General features: G+C 40.5%; 1 protein-coding gene across 6 annotated transcripts in view; it reads left to right on the plus strand.

Moving 5' to 3' along the window:
• The window catches only part of PTER (phosphotriesterase related), a 77,115-nt gene that overhangs the window by 56,430 nt on the left and 1,343 nt on the right, over nucleotides 1-19,342 (plus strand). For all 6 annotated transcript variants that reach the window (XM_055352232.2, XM_019035553.4, XM_063709915.1 and 3 more), the window contains one exon: nucleotides 13,894-14,034. In XM_055352232.2, the coding sequence (XP_055208207.1) occupies nucleotides 13,894-14,034 (141 nt within the window). The remainder of the gene's footprint in view (nucleotides 1-13,893; nucleotides 14,035-19,342) is intronic.

Here is a 19,342-nt window from a genome sequence, read left to right on the forward strand (position 1 = left end):
GAAAAAGACATACATGAAAGTATGAGCATTTCAGTAGGGAGGCAGCTAGGGAACATGGCTTTAGAAAAAGCAGTGCATTCGGAAAAACATACCGAATAAAGTAACAGAAAAAAATAATCAGGGAGACAGATGCAGGCATTGTTAGCTCTTTGAAGTGGCTGTTCACAGCAAGACAGTGGCCATGCTGAAGTTTGACTGGGTCAGCCTCTCACAGACTCTCTGAGGTCTGCAGGGCTGTGCATACGATCTGAGCCATACTGAAAGGCCAAGGACTTCAGCTTTCTGTAACGGGGACAAATCACAAAGGGCATGTATTTCATGCAACGAAATGCACAGAAGCCTCACGAAACAGACCTGCATCCCCAAAACAAGGCCTCCAAAAAATAAAAACCAAGACAAAATGGCAAATCATTTCATTTCCCCCATCATGCCTTTTCAGATGGTTTTTCTGGTTTAAAAACCAGAAAAAAGGATCTGAGGCTACCTTGTGATTGGAAGATAATCAGGCCGTCGCTCTGCTTCATAGCCCCCTCCAGAATGCTGGGACTCTCCAATGGGACTGACCCTCAGTCTTACCTACCCATGATCAGTTTATTTTTCCCCTTTAAAGTAGTATTTCCATCATTTCAGTATACAAAAATAAAATATTACAGTGTGCCCCCAATCACATTGAAGCAGGTAAATATTTTTGAAGATATACAATCTTCATTAGGATTCATGCATTTGTGTGGGTGCACACACACACACATACACTCATTGTGACAACAACAAATTGCTACATGGCTATCCAAAAGGGGCATTTGGGACCCTGAGAGGGAAGAGTTAATGAATGGCCATCACCTTAGGAGACCTCTGAACTACATTGTTGTCATGTGACCATTGGTGACCTGCTTAAGGTCATTTACTAGGAGATAACAGCTTGACAAGATAAATCTGCTTCTGTGTCTAGGCCATCCCCTAACCATCTGCTCCCTTTAAGAAACATGGGCCTGTTGGTTGCTGTGAATTTAACCCTAGGGAACATTGCAGGGGGCTGCCCTTGATGGTTACAGCCACCCAAAGTCAACATTTAATGGAAAAGAGCACCTGGCACTTAAGTGTTCCTGCTTGGTCTTAATCTATGAAGGCTTTCTGCCTTTCAATCACTTACTATAATTTTACTACCTGTTAAAACTCTACCCACGTGTCCAGGTGACGTGTAATGATAGCACTGCCTTGGCCTCCTGTCTAATACAGGCTAGATGCGATTAAAAAAAACAACACCCCACATATATCCTTTTTGCCATTCATCTTCAAGGAGATTTTATCCTTAATGAACTATTAGAGTAGCTGTAGGTATTTTTATGACAACAAAATTCTTTACCAATGAAAGCTGAGTAAAACAGCATGGTTGGCAGGTATTTGGGTAGCAACTATTTACTGATTAAATACTTGAGCCCCCTGGAGGGGCAACAGACAGGTGCTGTGTGCCTGAATCTTTTTTCTACTTGGTTATCTATTCAACAAGCCAAAGGGCTTTGATAGAAATCCAGGGCCTAGAGTTTGATTAAGGGCACAATGATAATTAAGTGAAGGAAAATAGTGCATCACTGTCTTTGAAAATTCCTAGCTGAGGAAGGTAGAGGAATTGACCTAAGGGTTTCTGAAAGACAACAAGAGGGAAACATTTAGGGAACCGGCCAACAGCACATTTTATTCCCTTTGCCTCTGATCATTCGTGCCAAATTGGCCAAACTCTTGGAAAGCTATAATTTTGATATTTTTTTCATGCTCTTAATTACATGAAATAAGAGAGTGGGATATCACATCATTCATTCATTCCACAAATACTTGCATGTCTAATTACCATATACCAGACGCTGGGCTGTAGCCTGAAGAACAACCCACTCTCTGCCTTCAAAGTCATTATTTAATTATAATTATGGTGATTTTTAACCTTAAGGTTTTCTGTGAAAAGCCACAAAAAATAATTATGTGGTTTCCTTGGAACTTACACACATTTAATCCGTGTGAATATTCGTGAGTTAACGGGAAGTCATTCAAAAACAATTCCAAGCAAATGTTTGACAAACTGAAACTGAGCAAAACATCGTGATATAGTTAAGTAGTGCAGTGGTGTTTAAGAATAATTGGAATGCTATGTGCATGTATTTGTTTGTAACATCTAGAATCCTATGAATATGACACTGAGTTTCTTTTATTCTTAAAAACAATTTTAATTTTTAAGAATAAAAGAGACGGGGACTTGCTATGTTTCCCAAGTTAATTTTGAACTCCTTCCTCAAGTGATCCTCCTGCCTTGGCCTCCCAAAATGCTGGGGTTACAGGCTTGAGCCACTGAGCTGGCCAGAAAAATTATTTTTAACCCTAAAGTGTTATGCAAATTTTCCCCACCCCTGCCCTAATTATTGCTTACTATGTATTTTCTCTCAACATGTAGAACATATGGAAGGAAGAAAGGGAAAAGGGGAGGGAGGGAGGCAGAAAGGATGGAAGGAAGGGGAGGGAGGGAGAAAGGAGAGAAAGAAAGAAGGAAAAAAGGAAACAGAAAGAAATCCAGGCAAATATTTGACAAAGTAAAATGCACCAAAATTCTTTATATTGATAAATAGTGCCAAAAAAATGCAATAAAGTTATGGTGATAATTAATGATTAATTGTGGAGTATCCCAAATTATACTATTTTGGGCAGACTTGCCTTCCTGGTGAAAGGGAAACGCTGGCCATGTGCTCTATCCAGTACATTCTACCCACCAAAGCCTTCCACGAGTAATTTTTTTTCTAAAGCAATTTTTCATAACTCTGACACCATTCCCGTGAAATGTGACATTTTAACAAATAGGATTGCCAGGTCTGTGAGATTTATCTTCACTCTCCTCAATACCGTCATTCCCTGAACCGTGTATCGCCTTACATGAAAAACTCAACCTCTTTTGTGCTATGTGGTAGCTGAAGAGTTCATACGGTAAAAAGCTCTTCCTGGGATGTATAAACTGTGAAATGCATTCTAAAATAAAGTTTTAATTACACTTTGTAATTCGGAGCCAACTTCTGGGTTTAGTCTAATTTAAACAAGGGTTTTTCTCTCTTGCAGCCATCTGTTCCTTTTGCTTAAGCCTACACTTAAGTCATAATATTGAAAGGGTGACGTCATTCCTTCCTTATGATGTCATTAAACATTTCTTTAGCGACCCAAGCAGTCAGAGAACTGAATAAGTGATGGGGGGAGATGCTTGTTAAAATATAGATAATAGCATACTGAATTTTTTTCTTTTTCATTCCAAGTTATTCTCCAATATCAAAAATATTGTTCAATAAAAGTCATGCCTCCGTGCAAAAAGAATCCCATAAAAAATAAATCTTTAAAATACCTACGTATTTGGTCATAAACTAGTACATTAATGCAAACGTACCACTCCCATTTTTGGCTTGGGTCTGGATCAAACTAAAATTCTTGGCAAATTATTAGTGGAAGTAGCAAATTACATATTTTTAATCATAGGCAATATTTAGACCACACATTAAAAACTTGCATCATCTCTATTTACTTTCTATTTTTGACATTTAAATTTATTTTTAATTAATTGAGATCAGTTAAATTCCATCAATTAAGAATTTCTCAGATCTCATAGTTGCAGTGGAGCTGTCATTAGCAGTGTAAGAATATACATGAATAATGTTTTAAAATTATGTTAATATCAAATTGGAGTATAGTAAATTAGGTTACAATCACTCAATTATAGTAATTTGCTTTTTTTAAAGATTGCATTATAAACATTTTAAAATTAATTTTAGGTTATTAAGTGTATAATTCTAGCTGAGTTTAGTAATTATTTTAAGTAGTTGTTGAAAAACTTTAAAAAAATAAGAATTCCACATAGCTGTACAAATATTCATTGGTTCTAAATTGATAAACTCAAGGGGGAGGAGTACAAAGATTTTTTGGAATTACTTTTTTTTTTTTTTTTTTGAGACAGTGTCTTGCTCTCTTACCCAGGCTGGAGTGCAGTGGCGCCATCTCAGCTCACTGCAACCTCCACCTCCCAGGTTCGAGCGATTCTTGTGCCTCAGCCTCCTAAGTAACTGAGATTACAAGCATGCACTACCACGCTCAGCCAATTTTGTATTTTTAGTAGAGACGAGGTTTTGCCATGTTGGCCAGGCTGGTCTCAAACTATCGACCTCAAGTGATCCACCCACCTCAGCCTCCCAAAGTGCTGGGATTATAGGCGTGAGCCACCATGCCCAACCTTCAATTACTTTTTTGGTAAACAATTTTTAATGATCAGTCATTGAAATTCAACAATTTTTTTCAATAAATCAGTTGTATATATAAGCATTCTATTGTTATTTTATTTGTATGCCAATTTTTAAAACATACTTGATCAAGTCTGTAAGTTTTATCAGGGAATGCAATTTATGATGCATAAATTCAGATGTCAGGGCCTGAGCTAGTTCCATGAGCCACATAGAGCTGCCCTCACAGGCCCACCACTTGCCCAAGGAATTCACAGAGTCAAGTGGCTGATGAGTTACAATTAAATCAAAGCTCAGCACAATGGAAAGGGCGCTAGATTAGGAGTTGGAATACCTGCATTGTTGATCACTTTAAAGAAGACCCATGCTTTCGTTTCTTTATTTGTGCAGTGACATTAATATGTGACATAATTATTTCACCAGTCTATTGTGAGTTTCACAACCTGCTCCTTGTTCTTTTTATTTAATGGTGCCAACATCTAATCAGTTGCCCAAGCAAGACAGGCTTGTGATTCTCCTCCTGCATGGCTGTCCCTGTGGTGGCAATGCCTCATCCTTCACTCTTGCTGCTGTGCTCCGTAATCTGGCTAATAACAGCGCTATTTACCCAGCTGTTAGCCTAAAGACCTCCAAATACAAGCTCTCCTATCCACTCCTCTGGTGTTCTCTGAATTCAGCCCCTCATTTATCATTTGAATTATTATAAGTCTCCAAACACAAATCCCTCCCTTAGTTTTGGTCCCACATCTAGCCTCCACAATCCACCAGATCTTTCCAAAGGCAAATCTAATTATATCCCTGATCCTGACTTAAAAGCCTCCAATGGGTCACCTTTACCTCAGGCACAAAATCCAAAGGTCTTGGTCTTCTGGTTCCCTCGCCTCCCTCCACCTTATCTCTCGTTATTCCCAGTATGCACACAGTCTCTGGGCCAAAGCCACACTGACCATGTCTTTGAGTGCCCTGTATTGGTTGTCCTTATATGCATCTCACACATGCTGTTCTCTCTGCTATGAATGTTCTATTTCCCCTTATCTATTTAGCAGAATCTTTCTTCAGAATGCAATTCACCAGGGGTTTTCTCCTCTATGAAGCTTTTCCAGAGCCAGCCAACCACTGTTTGATATCTCCTTCTCTTTGCCAACCTAGTTCCTAGCAGCACTCTTACCATGACACTTGGTAAATTCTGTACAGCAAGTATTTGTTTCCGTGTCTCTTTTCCATAGTAGATGCTGAAATTCTTCCAAGATGGGACTGGTGTTATTTGTGTTTGCTTTCCCAGCTCATGGCTGATTGCAAGTAGGTGATCAACAATTTCTTGTTAAATGGAATGATGGATAGATGGATGGATAGATGGATGGATGATTCTCCTCTCTTCTCCCCTTTGTCTGATAAACTACACCCTTATATTCAGGAACAGCAAGCTCCCTTTTTGCCTCTCAGCAGGTGGTTCTCTGGATTTTTTTTTTTTTTTTTTTGAGATGAAATCTCACACTGTCACCCAGGCTGGAGTGCAGTTGCGCGATCTCGGCTCACTGCAGCCTTTGCCTCCTGGGTTCCAGCAGTTCTCCTACCTCAGCCTCCCAAGTAGCTGGGATTACAGGCGCCTGCCACCACGCCTGGCTAGTTTTTGTATTTTTAGTAGAGACAAGGTCTCACCATGTTGGCCAGGCTGGTCTCAAACTCCTAACCTCAGGTAATCCACTCGACTTGGCCTCCCAAAGTGCTGGGATTACAGGCATGAGCCATATGCCCAGCCTCTCTGGATCATTCATCTTGAACCCTACCAACATTTGTCTAAATGGTGTCCTTTAAGACTCAACTCAAATGAATCAAAGTGAATCAAGTGAAAAAAATTAAGTGCTTCATTCTTCTTTCGCAATACTGTGTATTTATTTGTACTTAAATATTTTTAGCACATTTAACTATAATTATTAGCTTAAATATCTTCCTTCTGCAGACTTTAATTTCCTTGAAACAGCATCTTAAATTTCTTATTCGTGTCTATATTCCTAACACAGAGAATAGCACAAGATATCTGATAGTAGATGTTCACTGAATTAATTTATGAAGGTGTGTTTCAATGTGTGAAATGAAATAATGTACCTGAGAGTTATTTGAAACTGTAAAGCCCAAGACAAATGGTAGGTGCTTTTGTTATCTTGATCCTACCCATGGATCAAATTCTTTCCTCTGCTCCTTAGTTCCTTCTAGCTAGGGAGCCCACAGACCCTTGTCTAAATTATCACTTTATGCAGACTTCCTTTCTCCCACACAGAGTGCATTTTGACATTAAACTAAACCCCTCAGCATATGGATAAGATCTAGAATATAAAAGGGGGTTGAAAATAGAATCACCTGTCTTGCATTATAGTACCAGCCTTAAGAAACTGGGTATATGATAACTGTATTCTGACAATAAAGAGCCAAATCACTTTGGACACCGTTTTTTTTTTTTAGCTGATGACAATTTATTTTCCCTAAATTTATGCCTGTTTTTTATATGCAGAAAAGTTACTTACTAGTTGAGCAAAAGTATAAAATATGCAGCAGAGGAAATGATATCATATGAATGACATGAACAAGTACTTGATACCAAAATCTGGTCTTCCTTCTGGGAAATCCCAGGATATTTTGTAAATGACATTGCAATCATTTCATCCACCTTGAAGATGGGACTTTTCTTCAGTGTGAAATACGGTAGCTCTTCTGGGCATCACAATCACTTCACTGACTTTTCAGGGGAAGAAGTGAAAAATACCGACCTTAAAAGCTGGGAAAGATTGGAGTAAGAAAGAATAGAATTATTCATGGATGGCCAGGCGCAGTGTCTCACGCTGTAATCCCAGCATTTTGGGAGGCCAAGGCAGGCAGATCAGCTGACGGATCAGCTGAGGTCAGGAGTTTGAGACCAGCCTGGCCAACATGGCGAAACCCTATCTCTACTAAAAATACAAAATTAGCCTGGTGTGGTGGTGGGCACTTGTAATCCCAGCTACTCGGGAGGCTGAGGCAGGAGAAGCGCTTGAACCCAGGAGATGAAAGCTGCAGTGAGCCAAGATTGCACCACTGCACTCCAGCCTGTGTGACAGAGCGAGACTCTGTCTCAAAAAAATAAAATAAAAAACAACTCTCAAGAAGTATTCATGGATATAGAATGCAGAATGAGGAAAACTGGCTGAGGTTAGAACCTCCACTCTTCTAAGATGTGCTATGAGATCATTGGCGACTGGGAGGGACAGGACCTCTGTTTAATCCTCATCTGCTGGATGGCACACAGAGTTCATTTTCCCATGGTAATATACTGACATTAGGGGTCAACCCTCTCCAAGTGAAAAAGAAAGTCACTTGCATAAATGCAACTTCAGTAGCGCTTTGGCAGTCCCTGGAAGCCATCCAGCTGAATGTCAATTTCACATGGGTAAGTCACCTTGTTAGACATTCACGGTGCAAGGTGCTTGTTCCTAGATGTCACTACGATGGTGAGTGTGTCTCCGTAGTGTGAGTGCCTTGCAGGAGGAACGGAGTTGCCCTGGTGCCTGGGTGTTCTTACCCCTGGAGGGGCAGCCTGGTTTAAGAACATGGCCTCAACACAAAAGCAGTTTGGGTTTGTTTGAAGCTCTTCAGGTTGAGACCTGAGTTTATCTTTTCTGAGACTTAAAGTCCTCATCTGTAAGATGGGGACAGTCACACCTTCCTGATAGAGCTTCTGTAAGGATTAAATGAGCTGGGGCCGTATTAAATACCTGATGACTATCAGGTGTTGATTTTCTTGTTTCCGGTCCCACCCCTTATTAATATCTCATACCACATACTACTTATTTTCAGGACTTTCCTTTGGAAACCTGTGTGATCACTCACACTATTTTCTTCCCCTGAATTTTGCACTCAGTTTGCTTTGTCAATAAGAAGAATTTAAAGGAATTCATTCCCTTTTTTATTTTAATTTAATTATTTTATTTATTTATTTATTTATTTATTTATTTATTTATTTATTTATATTTTGGAGACAGGGTCTCGCTTGCTCTGTCACCTAGGCTGGAGTGCAGTGGCTTGATCATGACTCACTGCAGCCTCGACTTCCCAGGCTCCAACAATCCTCCCACCTCAGTCTCCCGAGTAGCTGGGACCCCGGGTGTGCACCACCCTAACCTGGCTGATTTTTTGTATTTTTGTTAGAAATGGGGTTTTGCCATGTTGCCCAAGCTGGTCTGGAATTCATGAGCTCAAGTGACCCTTCCACCTCAGCCTCCCAAAGTTCTGGGACTGCAAGCATGAGCCACTGTGTGCAGCTGAATTCATTTCTTAATTGCCTTCACATTAATGTTTAGTTACCCAAAGGAGGTCATATCAATTAATGTCAGTTTAAAAATCAGAAAAAAAACTGCATATATATGTATGTATGTCTTGGTTTTTTTATGACAGCAAATTTCTCTTCCCCTCTTTTTCTTTCTATTTGTTTGTTAATGTTATAGAGGCAGGGTCTCTCTGTGTTTCGTTTCAAACTCCTGGGCTCAAGCAACCCTCCCAGAGGCTCGGCCTCCCAAAGTGCTGGGATTACAGGCATGAGCCACTCACTGCATCTGGCCTTGCCCCTTTTTTCAACTGCATTTTCCTGATGTCTAAAATATCAGCCTAATTGCTTCCCTTCTGAAGCAATCTCCCCTCACGTGTGATCATGAAATTTTTAAGAGCATTTTAACAGATGAACCAGCTTCCCCAAAGTCACGCCCCTTTATATAAGTTTTTGAGCAGATAAGAATTCATAGGGATTACTTTTTTTTTTTTTTTTTTTTGAGACAAGGCCTCACTCTGTCACCGAGGCTGGAGTGCAGCAGTGCGACCCAGGCTGGAGTGCAGCAGTGCGACCATAGCTCGCTGTAGCCTCAAACTCTTGGGCTCAAATGATCTTCCCACCTCAGCCTCCTGAGCAACTGGGACCACAGGCACACACCACCACACCCTGCTAATTTTTAAAGTTTCATTGTAGACACAGGGTCTTGCTTTGTTTCCAAGGCTAGTCTCAAACTCCTGAGCTCAAGGGATCCTTCCACCTTGGCTTCCCAAAGTGCTGGGATTACAGGAGTGAGCCAATGTGCCTGGCCAGGGGTTACTTTTGAAACTTACATGTGTGGATGAATCTTATGGGACAGTGTTAGTCTTCCTCTAGAAAGACATCTCTGCTTATTGTGAGATTCTTCAGTTAACGTTTATAACGTGGGTAACATTTATATTTCATTGCATCTGGAGAATTGGGTCCCTACAGTCCCCATTCATCTTTTATTTTTTATTTGTTTATATTTCTTTTATTAGAGTCAGGGGCTCACTCTGTCACCCAAGCTGGAGTCTAGTGGTGTGACCATAGGTCACTGCAGCCTTGAACTCTTGGGCTCAAGCAATCCTCCTCACTCAGCCTTGCAAGTAGCTGGGACCACAGGCGTGAGCCACCATGCCTGCCATCTCCCCATTCCTCTTTTATTTTATTTTTTTATTTTTGTTTTTTGAGACACAGTCTCACTCTGTCACCCAAGCTGGAGTACAGTGGCACGATCTCGGCTCACTGCAACCTCTGCCTTCCAGGTTCAAGCGATTCTTCTGCCTCATCCTCCTGAGCAGTTGGGACTGCAGCACGTGCCACCACACCCAGTTAATTTTTGTATTTTTAGTAAAGCCAGGGTTTCACCATGTTGGCCAGGCTGGTCTTGAACTCCTGACCTCAAATGATCCACCTGCCTCAGCCTCCCAAAGTGCTGGGATTACAGGTGTGAGCCCCCATGCTCAGCCAATATTTGTAATATTCATTTCTTAGTTGACTTCACACTAGTGTTTAGTTATCCAGAGGGGGTCATATCACTATATGTCAGTTAAAAAAATGAATAACTACACACACACACACACACACACACATGCACACACACACACACCCCCCCATAGTAAGAAAGTAAGCAGTTGTCATGATTACCATAGTTGCTTTCTCTTTGATCATGTCATTCAAATTGTCTAAAATAACTGTAAAGATTTAATCCTGCTTACTATATATAGTTACCCTCTGACTTAGCAATTAAAAATCTCCACAAGTGAATCCTTTCTTACCTTTCTGGGATTTTCACTTTCTTCCCCCCATACTACCCTTTGATGGTAAATTCTCCGTTTTTCAAGTGCAGTATGAGGGTACCATGGGGAGGAAATCTCAAATTAAAAATTAAAGCGCACTCTGTGCACATTCAGTCATTGTAATTCTGGAAAATGTCCTTTGAGTAAAAAAACAATATTTAGCAATAGGAGAAGCCATACAGTATGGTGGTTTACAGCGTAAGTTCTAACTTTGAGATGAATTTAAATTCTAGCACATCACCTTGAGTGACTATCTAATCAAGTCCCAGTTTCTCAGTCTTCAAAATTCAGAGCTGCTGGGATCATGGAGAGTATTAAATGAGATAATACATATAATGCACTTCGCACAATGTCGGACACATAGTAAGTTCTCATAATCGTCAGCATGATGATAATGATGCTAAGTGACTTGACTTTTTATTTTCAATTGGAGCTAAGGCTAAAGAGTTTTCTAAGGCTTTACATTTACCACGGACTTTTCACTAAGTATATGCCTCGATATAGCACTGAAAATTTAGGAAAGTTATTCTCAAGGCATTGGGCCAAAGGACAGAAAAAGACATTAGGAGCAGAAATAAGAGTAAGATCCAACCTGTAACTGGTGGCTCCATTTCCGTGGTGACTCCTCCCCTCCCCCAGTACCCTGCCCATATTGGATAATTAACACACTGAATTTACTCAAAAGGAAAAATACTAAACTTACCTCTTCCCGCTTACGTTACTTTAATTGTGTATATTTTGTTTTTTTCAAGTATGGTTCTTTGGGGAAAACAGAATATGTTTTCTATAGAAAAACACATATTCTTTCAGCCTAGTAATTTTGGAAGCAAAAGATGGTCTCCATGGTAAGAAGATGGAAAATGAGTAGTATTAATAGAAGATAGCACAGAACTAATGTACATTTTATAGTAGAAAGGAAAGATTTTTTAGCCTCCCTGCCTAAAACAACATCGTGAACTCTAAGTTATGCTAATTTGGTGAATAAATGAAAAGGAGCCAGCCAGGGTATGATAGCTCAGAATGAAAGTCAGTAGTCAACTCCCAGGAATCTCACAGGAAAGGAGAAACTTCCCGCACCTGTGGCGCACGGAGGCTTAATTGGTTCTCCTGTGGTTTATAAGAAAAGCTTTGATCAGGTGCGGTGGCTCACGCCTGTAATCCCAGGACTTTGGGAGGCTGAAACAGGTGGATCACCTGAGGTCAGGAGTTCGAGACCAGCCTGGCCAACATGGCAAAACCCCGTCTTTACTAAAAATACAACAATTAGCCAGGAGTAGTGGCACACACCTGTAGTCCCAGCTACTCGGGAGGCTGAAGCAAGAGAATCACTTGAACCCGAGAGGTGGAGGTTGCAGTGAGCCGAGATCACGCCACTGCACTCCAGCCTGGGCGACAGAGGGAGACTCTGTCTCAAAAAAAAAAAAAAAAAAAAAAAAAAAAATCTTTGAAAATACTTCTGACCTCTTAGAAGTAGATTCATGGACACATGATAGTGCTTTTTTTTTTTTTTTTTTTTTTTTTTTTTTTTTTTTTTTTTTTTGTATTTTTAGTAGAGATGGGTTTTCACCATGTTGGCCAGGCTGGTCTCAAACTCCTGGCCTCAAATGATCCACCCACCTTGGCCTCTCAAAGTGCTAGGATTACAGACGTGAGCCACCACGCCCAGCCACATATTAGTGCTTTTTGTTTTTTGAGATGGAGTCTTGCTCTGTCACCCAGGCTGGAATGCAATGGCACAATCTCAGCTCACTGCAACCTCCACTTCCTGGTTTCAAGCGATTCTCATGCCTCAGCCTCCCGAGTAGCTGGGATTATAGGTGCCTGCCACCACCCCCAGCTAATTTTTGTTTTGTTTTTGTTTTTGTCTTTTGAGACGGAGTCTCACTCTGTTGCCCAGGCTGGAGTGCAATAGTGTGATCTCAGCTCACTGCAACCTCCATCTCCCAGGTTCAAGCAATTCTCCTGCCTCAGCCTCCCAAGTAGCTGGGATTACAGGCACCCACCACTATGCCCAGCTAATTTTTCGTATTTTTAGTAGAGACGGGGTTTCGCCATGTTGGCCAAGCTGGTCTTGAACTCCTGACCTCAGGTGATCCACCCACCTCGGCCTCCCAAAGTGCTGGGATTACAGGTGTGAGCCACCACACCCAGCCATATTTGTATTTTTAGTAGAGACATGGTTTCACTATGTTGGCTAGACTGGTCTGGAACACCTGACCTCAAGTGATTCACCCACCTTGGCCTCACAAACTGCTGGGATTGAGCCACCGCACCCTGCCACAAAATAGTGCTTTAATCCTCACATTGTGGAGTTGCCAAAGTAATAGAAATATCAGCATGGATAAAAAGCCAATAAGACAATGACTGTCTAATGTTCTCTACTCATCTCCAGGCCAATTTCCAATCCAAAACGATCCCTTACATTTCTCTAGGTCCTTCATTCCTTTCATGCAATGTCTAATGGGGTATATTTTTCCTTCATTCCCTTCATGCAATGTCTTCCTTCCCTTCATGAAATGTCAAATGGGGTATATTTTTCCTTCATTCCCTTCATGCAATGTCTTCCTTCCCTTCATGAAATGTCTAATGGGGTATATTTTTCCTTCACTTTTTTTTCCCATATTGTCTTCTGCTAGGATGTTTTTATTCCTTCTTAGCTCTCTGTGTGATTGGATCTCTACAGTGGTATTTTGGGGTTACCTTAGTGCATCTCTTTTTACTTGTTATAATGCAAATTTCTTGATATAATCTACTCTTGCTCTGTACTCTACGCTTGTCTGTAGCCTGTACTTGTCTTACATTTCTCTCCTTTCCCTTTCATTTACATAATCTTACATCCTAAAATAGTTACATTCTTTATATGACATCTATTGAAATGAGAAGATATCCATAAAATTTATCATAAAATAATAAATTTTATTTAAAAAATAAGCACTCCAGAACATAAATATCTGTATGAGTATTGTGCCTTAAAGAAAATGTTGGAATGATATTCTTTAAAGGCTTTAGAATTAATTTTAGAACCTCTTTACAGTCTTCACAAGAAAATCACCCTGCTACCACAAGGCAAAGCCTCATGTGTTACCCAGATTAGCATTACTCACCTAATTCACCAGACCTGAGGCCAGATTTCCTTTGATAGTTTTCACAGTTCATAGCAGTCCTTAGAGGATGAAAATTTACCCCATTAAGGATTCTCAAAATAGTGTGGGGGCATATTCTGAACACAGTTCTGAGGGAGAATTCCAAACTTGCTTTGGAATAATGGAAGCATCGTTAAACTAAGTCTGTAGTACCCAAGTACTTTAGAGGGGAAAACTCCTTTTTAGATGAGTAAGTTCTGTTATTTCTAGTAACAAATTGAACTTACTCTTTTATACTCACATCGTTAAGAGCCATTTCAGAAGTGTCTGTTACTTGACTTCAACTATGTTCTTGTACACAGTGTGCTTAAAACTTCTGGTATGTACATGTGGAAAATGGGCTCTTCATAATAACAATTCATCTGTCGCATTGTTTCTAGGACTATACTTGATAAGAAGGAGCTCTTGGAGTTTGCTCAACTTGGCTGCTACTTGGAATATGATCTCTTTGGTACTGAACTACTTCATTACCAACTCGGCCCAGATATTGACATGCCTGATGATAACAAAAGAATTAGAAGGTAAATATGGTAAAGTCTCTCATAGCATTCCCTTTCCCTAGCCCTTTTTGATTGTCATATCTAGGGAAGTATTAGCAAAGATTCAGAAAACAGTAAGCAGGCCGAACCACAGACTTGCAGAGAAAAATATATCTATGCTGTTTCAGGGAGAAAATCTCTCTATATTATTTTAAGGAGAAAATGAGTCATCCTAAGTAGGCTAAAGCTTAGCAGAGCCTTAGAAGTTCAGTGCAGATGGGCAGCTGACAGGAAACACAGATAATACCCAACCCCTGCCATGAAAATCAGAGAACAAAAGACATTTTCCTCTATTTACCCCTAATGAAATAAGCTGTTCCTCTCTCAGGTTGACCACACTAAAGCCATAACTTCCTACAAGTAATATTTGAGATGCTTTATCAAAAGTTTTCATTAAAAAGGTGATTTCAAGTTAAATGCTAAAAGTATAAGGTCTAAAGACTAAATATTATGTAAAATGAATGCAACCTTCCAAAACTGTATAATGTGTGATGCTGGCAGATAATTGTAGGAGTCATTCTTTGTAGTCAAGTAGAAAATTTTAGGCGTCAATGATAGCTACCTAGTTTGGTCTTGGTCACATGGTGATAAGAAGATTGAATGATCCAAGTTAGAATACCTAGGAGGAGAAATAAATTGGAGATTGACAAGGAAGACTTTCGTTTGGGAATATCTAAGTGTTGCTACCCAGTGAAGCCCTAAGATATGGTTTGTATGTGATAGTTGATCCGTGGGAATGAATGACATCACTCAGAGAAGAAGATGAGGACAGAGACGTGGGGACAGAGACATTTAAGGAATGGAGTAGGAACCGTTGCTCAAGGAAAGGTCGAGGAGAAGTTTTCAAAGTGATAACATGAGAGATATATATTCTTATGGAAGTCAGTAGAGAGGAAGTCTCAGGGCAGAAGGGCTTGAATGCCAGTAATAAGTGACAAATATCAAGGGAAATAAATACTGAAAAGCATCCATTGGATTTCACAATTAGGAGGCTCACATTTTATAAACAGTAAGTGCAATCTCAGTGGAAAAGGCTTGAGAAATGGGTGGGCCATGAGGAAGAGGAGAGAGGATGTTGAGGTGACTCTTTCAAGAAGCGTGGCGGTGGAGGGAAGCAAGGAGATGGGTCTGGAGTTAGAAGTCAATAAAGGATCAAGGGAAGCTTCTAGCAAGAGTTAAGCAATGTTTATGTGACTTAAGAGCAAGAGCAGAGACAGAGCCAGAGAGAATGAGTCCAGGGAAGTGGTGCCCATTCCACAGGGTTACTATAGAATTGACATGAAATAATGTTTTCCAAGTTTTTGTCTGAGTGTCTGGTGCAGAATATGGAAGTGTTCAATAGATGTTGACTTTAAAAACTCTGGATAGATAAGAAATATAGAGCAAGGTTCCTAAGGCGACAAATAGATGGAATCTGGGGAACAAATAGGAAGTCGGTTGAAAGGATGCTTTCTCCATGGAAATGAGAGGGCATGACACAGCGATGGGGTAAATGCAAACAGAAGTCTTAGTGAGGGAAACAGGACACTGAGGACACGTGGCCACATGTCCTCTAGTGTCTCTGTGAGGTGGACATGGTTATCTCCTGAGAAAAAAAGAGTGGATTTAGGGCAGCACCATGTAGAGCAGGAGAAAGGCTAGGAATGGCTGTCAGGTCAATGAGAGAGATCTTGACATGGATGTGTTATGTGCGAGACCTAGTTGAGTCTAGAAATCATGATTGTATGCCTGTGTATTGGCACCAATGCACACGATTTGGTGATTATTTTCCAAAAGCAAAACTGTTTTGCGTTTTGGTAGTGGAACCAGAGAAGTTGTGTGCATACAGGCAGAAAATGGGAACAGTTCAAGAGATTGAGGGTTGGGATTCTATCTGAAAGAGATGGATAACAATGGAGGGGTTGAGATGAGGGTCATGGGATCCAAGCTGGAGGGAAGAAAGCATAGAGAGGAATGGGCAGATAGACAGGAAAAGCATAGCAGGGCAAATAACTGGACTGCAGGCTTTAATGAAGTGGGTGGAGCATATATATATATATATATGTTCAAATATATATACTGTATGTGTATGTGTATATATATGTGTGTGTGTATATATATACACAGTAGAAGAAGTGAGTGGAAAAAGTAGAAAAATGTAACATGATCAGAGTGGGAAACTGAGGATGGAGATTTCAGAGGGGGAGCAGTAGTTCCCTATGATAACAAGAACTAGAATATAATTATGAGAACAGAAAAGTGGTTGCAATGGAAGTAGCAAAGCTGGAATTAAGAAGTGATGTCCAGGAACCATGAGATTCAAGTATTGCTAGTTGAATAAGGCACACTGGGTTGAGGGGAAGATCTTGATCCAGTGGTCATAGTTGGGACATCCTGAGGGTCTTTCCCTGGGAAGTCACATTTACGTCTGTATGCCTTCTGCTGTCTCCAAGTACTGGCATTCTGCCTTGATCACCTCATTAATAGTACTATGCTTCAAGTTTAGTATCATTAGGGAAAGCTAGTTAATCAGTGTTGCATTAGTTAAGTAAGATGGCAACTCTCAACCCTACATGAGCAAGTGACTTCACCTGTCTTGACCAATGAAGTTCTGTCTTTTCTTTTAATACTCAGATCAGTTATTTGACAAGTAGATGTATTGTTTCTTTGTTTATTTTTGTTTTATTATTTTAATTTACTTGCCCAGGAACCCGATTCAATACAGGTGAACCTGTTCCCCTAAAGCCCTAGTAGTTAGTTTATACTCAGAGGAGACTATTCCTTGCCTAAGGGCATCTGGAATTTAAAATAGGGCAGTGCATTCAGTCATTCTCATCTTTCACAATCTCAAAAACATGATTTCCTGATCAATGCCCTCAACATATGTTTTATTTCTTTTTTCTTTTCTTTTTTTTTTTTGAGATGGAGACTTGCTCTGTCGCCCAGGCAGGAGTGCAGTGGCGCAGTCTCACCTCACTGCAAGCTCTGCCTCCCAGGTTCACGCCATTCTCCTACCTCAGCCTCCCGAGTAGCTGGGACTACAGGCACCTGCCACCACACCCGGCTAATTTTTTGTATTTTTAGTAGAGACAGGGTTTCACCGTGTTAGCCAGGATGGTCTTGATCTCCTGACCTCGTGATCCGCCCGCCTCGGCCTCCTAAAGTGCTGGGATTACATGTGTGAGCCACCGCGCCCAGCCTCAACACATGTTTTCTAAATCATCTTGGAAATGGGAACTTTGCACTCTGGATCGGCTTCCTTTTCCGAAGCCCCTTTGTGGTAGTGGGGTGCATCTTTTGCACGCCTGTGTCTCGCGTGAGGCTCCCAGACCTTCTAGAACAAGAGAAAGAAGATCCGTAAAGGGGCATCTGTGAAGGAGATAGAAGGGTCAGATGACGGATGGCTCCCCCAGCATTCCTTCTTAGCTCCTTTTAGCCATTTGTTTATCCTTTACTGTGCTAAATATAGCTATTCTGGATGTATGGAAATAATAAAAATTATTATAAATCTGTGTATATATATATATATATAATGCCTGTGTGCTATTCCATACGTACGTGTATGTGTGTGTGCTTAATCTTCCTTAAATTAAACCATGCATTCTCGCTTGACCCAAGGACAGCCCATGTTAAGCACTGAATGCCCTTTTGGGTTGCGTGTGCTGCAGTACCCACTGTCTTGCACACTTGATTTTCATCATGCATGAAAGGACCACAGGGTCCTTTTCTCAGCCATCGTAGTCTTAAACCTTGAAGTGCATGAACACAGAAGCACGCTTCTGCCTACCTCTGGTGTTCAGCACCAGAAATTCTGTGTCTAACACCTGTTTTCAATCTTCTGCTCCATTTCTCAAATCTTATTATATCTCTGCCTTTTCACACTTTGTAGTCTCTCTCTAATATTTGTTTGCAAACACTAACTCATTTGTATTTCTATAATTACCGTGATTTTTTGTCTTCTCGTCTGTAGTGGCTCCCCCTTTTCTGGCAGCATCTCTGTAACTCCTGTTCTTCCATATAATGGCACAACAGGAGAGATGATCTTTTAGTGTAAGCAGGACGGGGCAGGTTTTCTTCATAGTCAGGATATGATTGTGTGTCCAGAGCCATAACGTTATCTTTCTCATGAGATAAGTAGTCTCCAGATTCTTGACTTAATGGGTTCTAAGGATTCCCGGTTTTAAGTATGAGTATCTTGTCCTCTATAGTCTTTCATTCTACTTCATGATTTGATAACATTGTGTTTCAAGGTCTGACACAAGACATCTTAGAGGAATTTGTTTATCCACACGATCTGCCTTTATAGTGTGAGAAATTATATTTATCAGATAAGAAACATAGGCAAAAGTTTTGGAAAATGCCCAGAAAATATCAGGGAGAAAGTGTTTCCTAAAACCTCCTATACCGTGATACTTCTTTGCAGTTGTGGATCAAGGTTTGTCACCCTAAGCTTCAGCATTGTGTATGCATTCTGTCAAATCTTTGTCTTTTTACGTGATAATATAACTTATCTTAGATAATTCCCCTAAACTGAGTGTGCTCCAAAAGTAACTGCAGATCAGAACTGCAGGATAGTATACAAATTTCAGTGAGGCAAAAAATCATAGTGGCACAAAAGTCATTACATGCACTTATAGGACAGGCATGGTTCTTCTCTGCTAGTGCTTGCATTCCTTTGACCTGCAGATACAAAGTCTATTCTTCCATTATAATTTATTTTAAAATATGTGTTCTCAGAGGGCAGGGCTTTGTGCTTGAGTTTTGTGTGTGTGTGTAGTACCCCACGTTTTGCTCACTGTAGTAGTTATTAAATATGACTCATGTACTAGGACACCAAGAAATGCTTTTGAAACAAAAAAGATACCTTTCAAATAATCAGCCTCTGGAGGAAGGCACTGTCCGTCCGTCTAGATCCACTTTAGAATCTAGACGCCAAAAAAACTATTCAGAGAATCCCATAGAAGAGCCATTGTCTGCGAGTGGCATCTTCTACCATCAAAGACCCATGGAAGTCACGACAGACACTGCCCAGAGTCCAGACACGTACAGATGGTGGCTGTCAGGAGGTGACTCACACTACAGATTCCAGCATTTAACAAAGCAAAGAGGATTTCATTTTTAGAGAATAGTCAGGAAGCTGTTCTTTAGTCCACCGACTATAAATTTAAAGGAACAGCTTATTATTTTAGCAATCTTGCTGACATGGAAAGAAGACGGAATATATTTGTATTGGTCAGTTTAATCCAATGCTCAGAGGCTACAACTAAATCAAAATTGCCATAGACTTCAAAGGGGCAAATGGTTAAAATAC

Source organism: Gorilla gorilla, chromosome 8 (genome assembly GCF_029281585.2).
Source record: "Gorilla gorilla gorilla isolate KB3781 chromosome 8, NHGRI_mGorGor1-v2.1_pri, whole genome shotgun sequence".
NCBI lineage: Eukaryota > Metazoa > Chordata > Mammalia > Primates > Hominidae > Gorilla > Gorilla gorilla.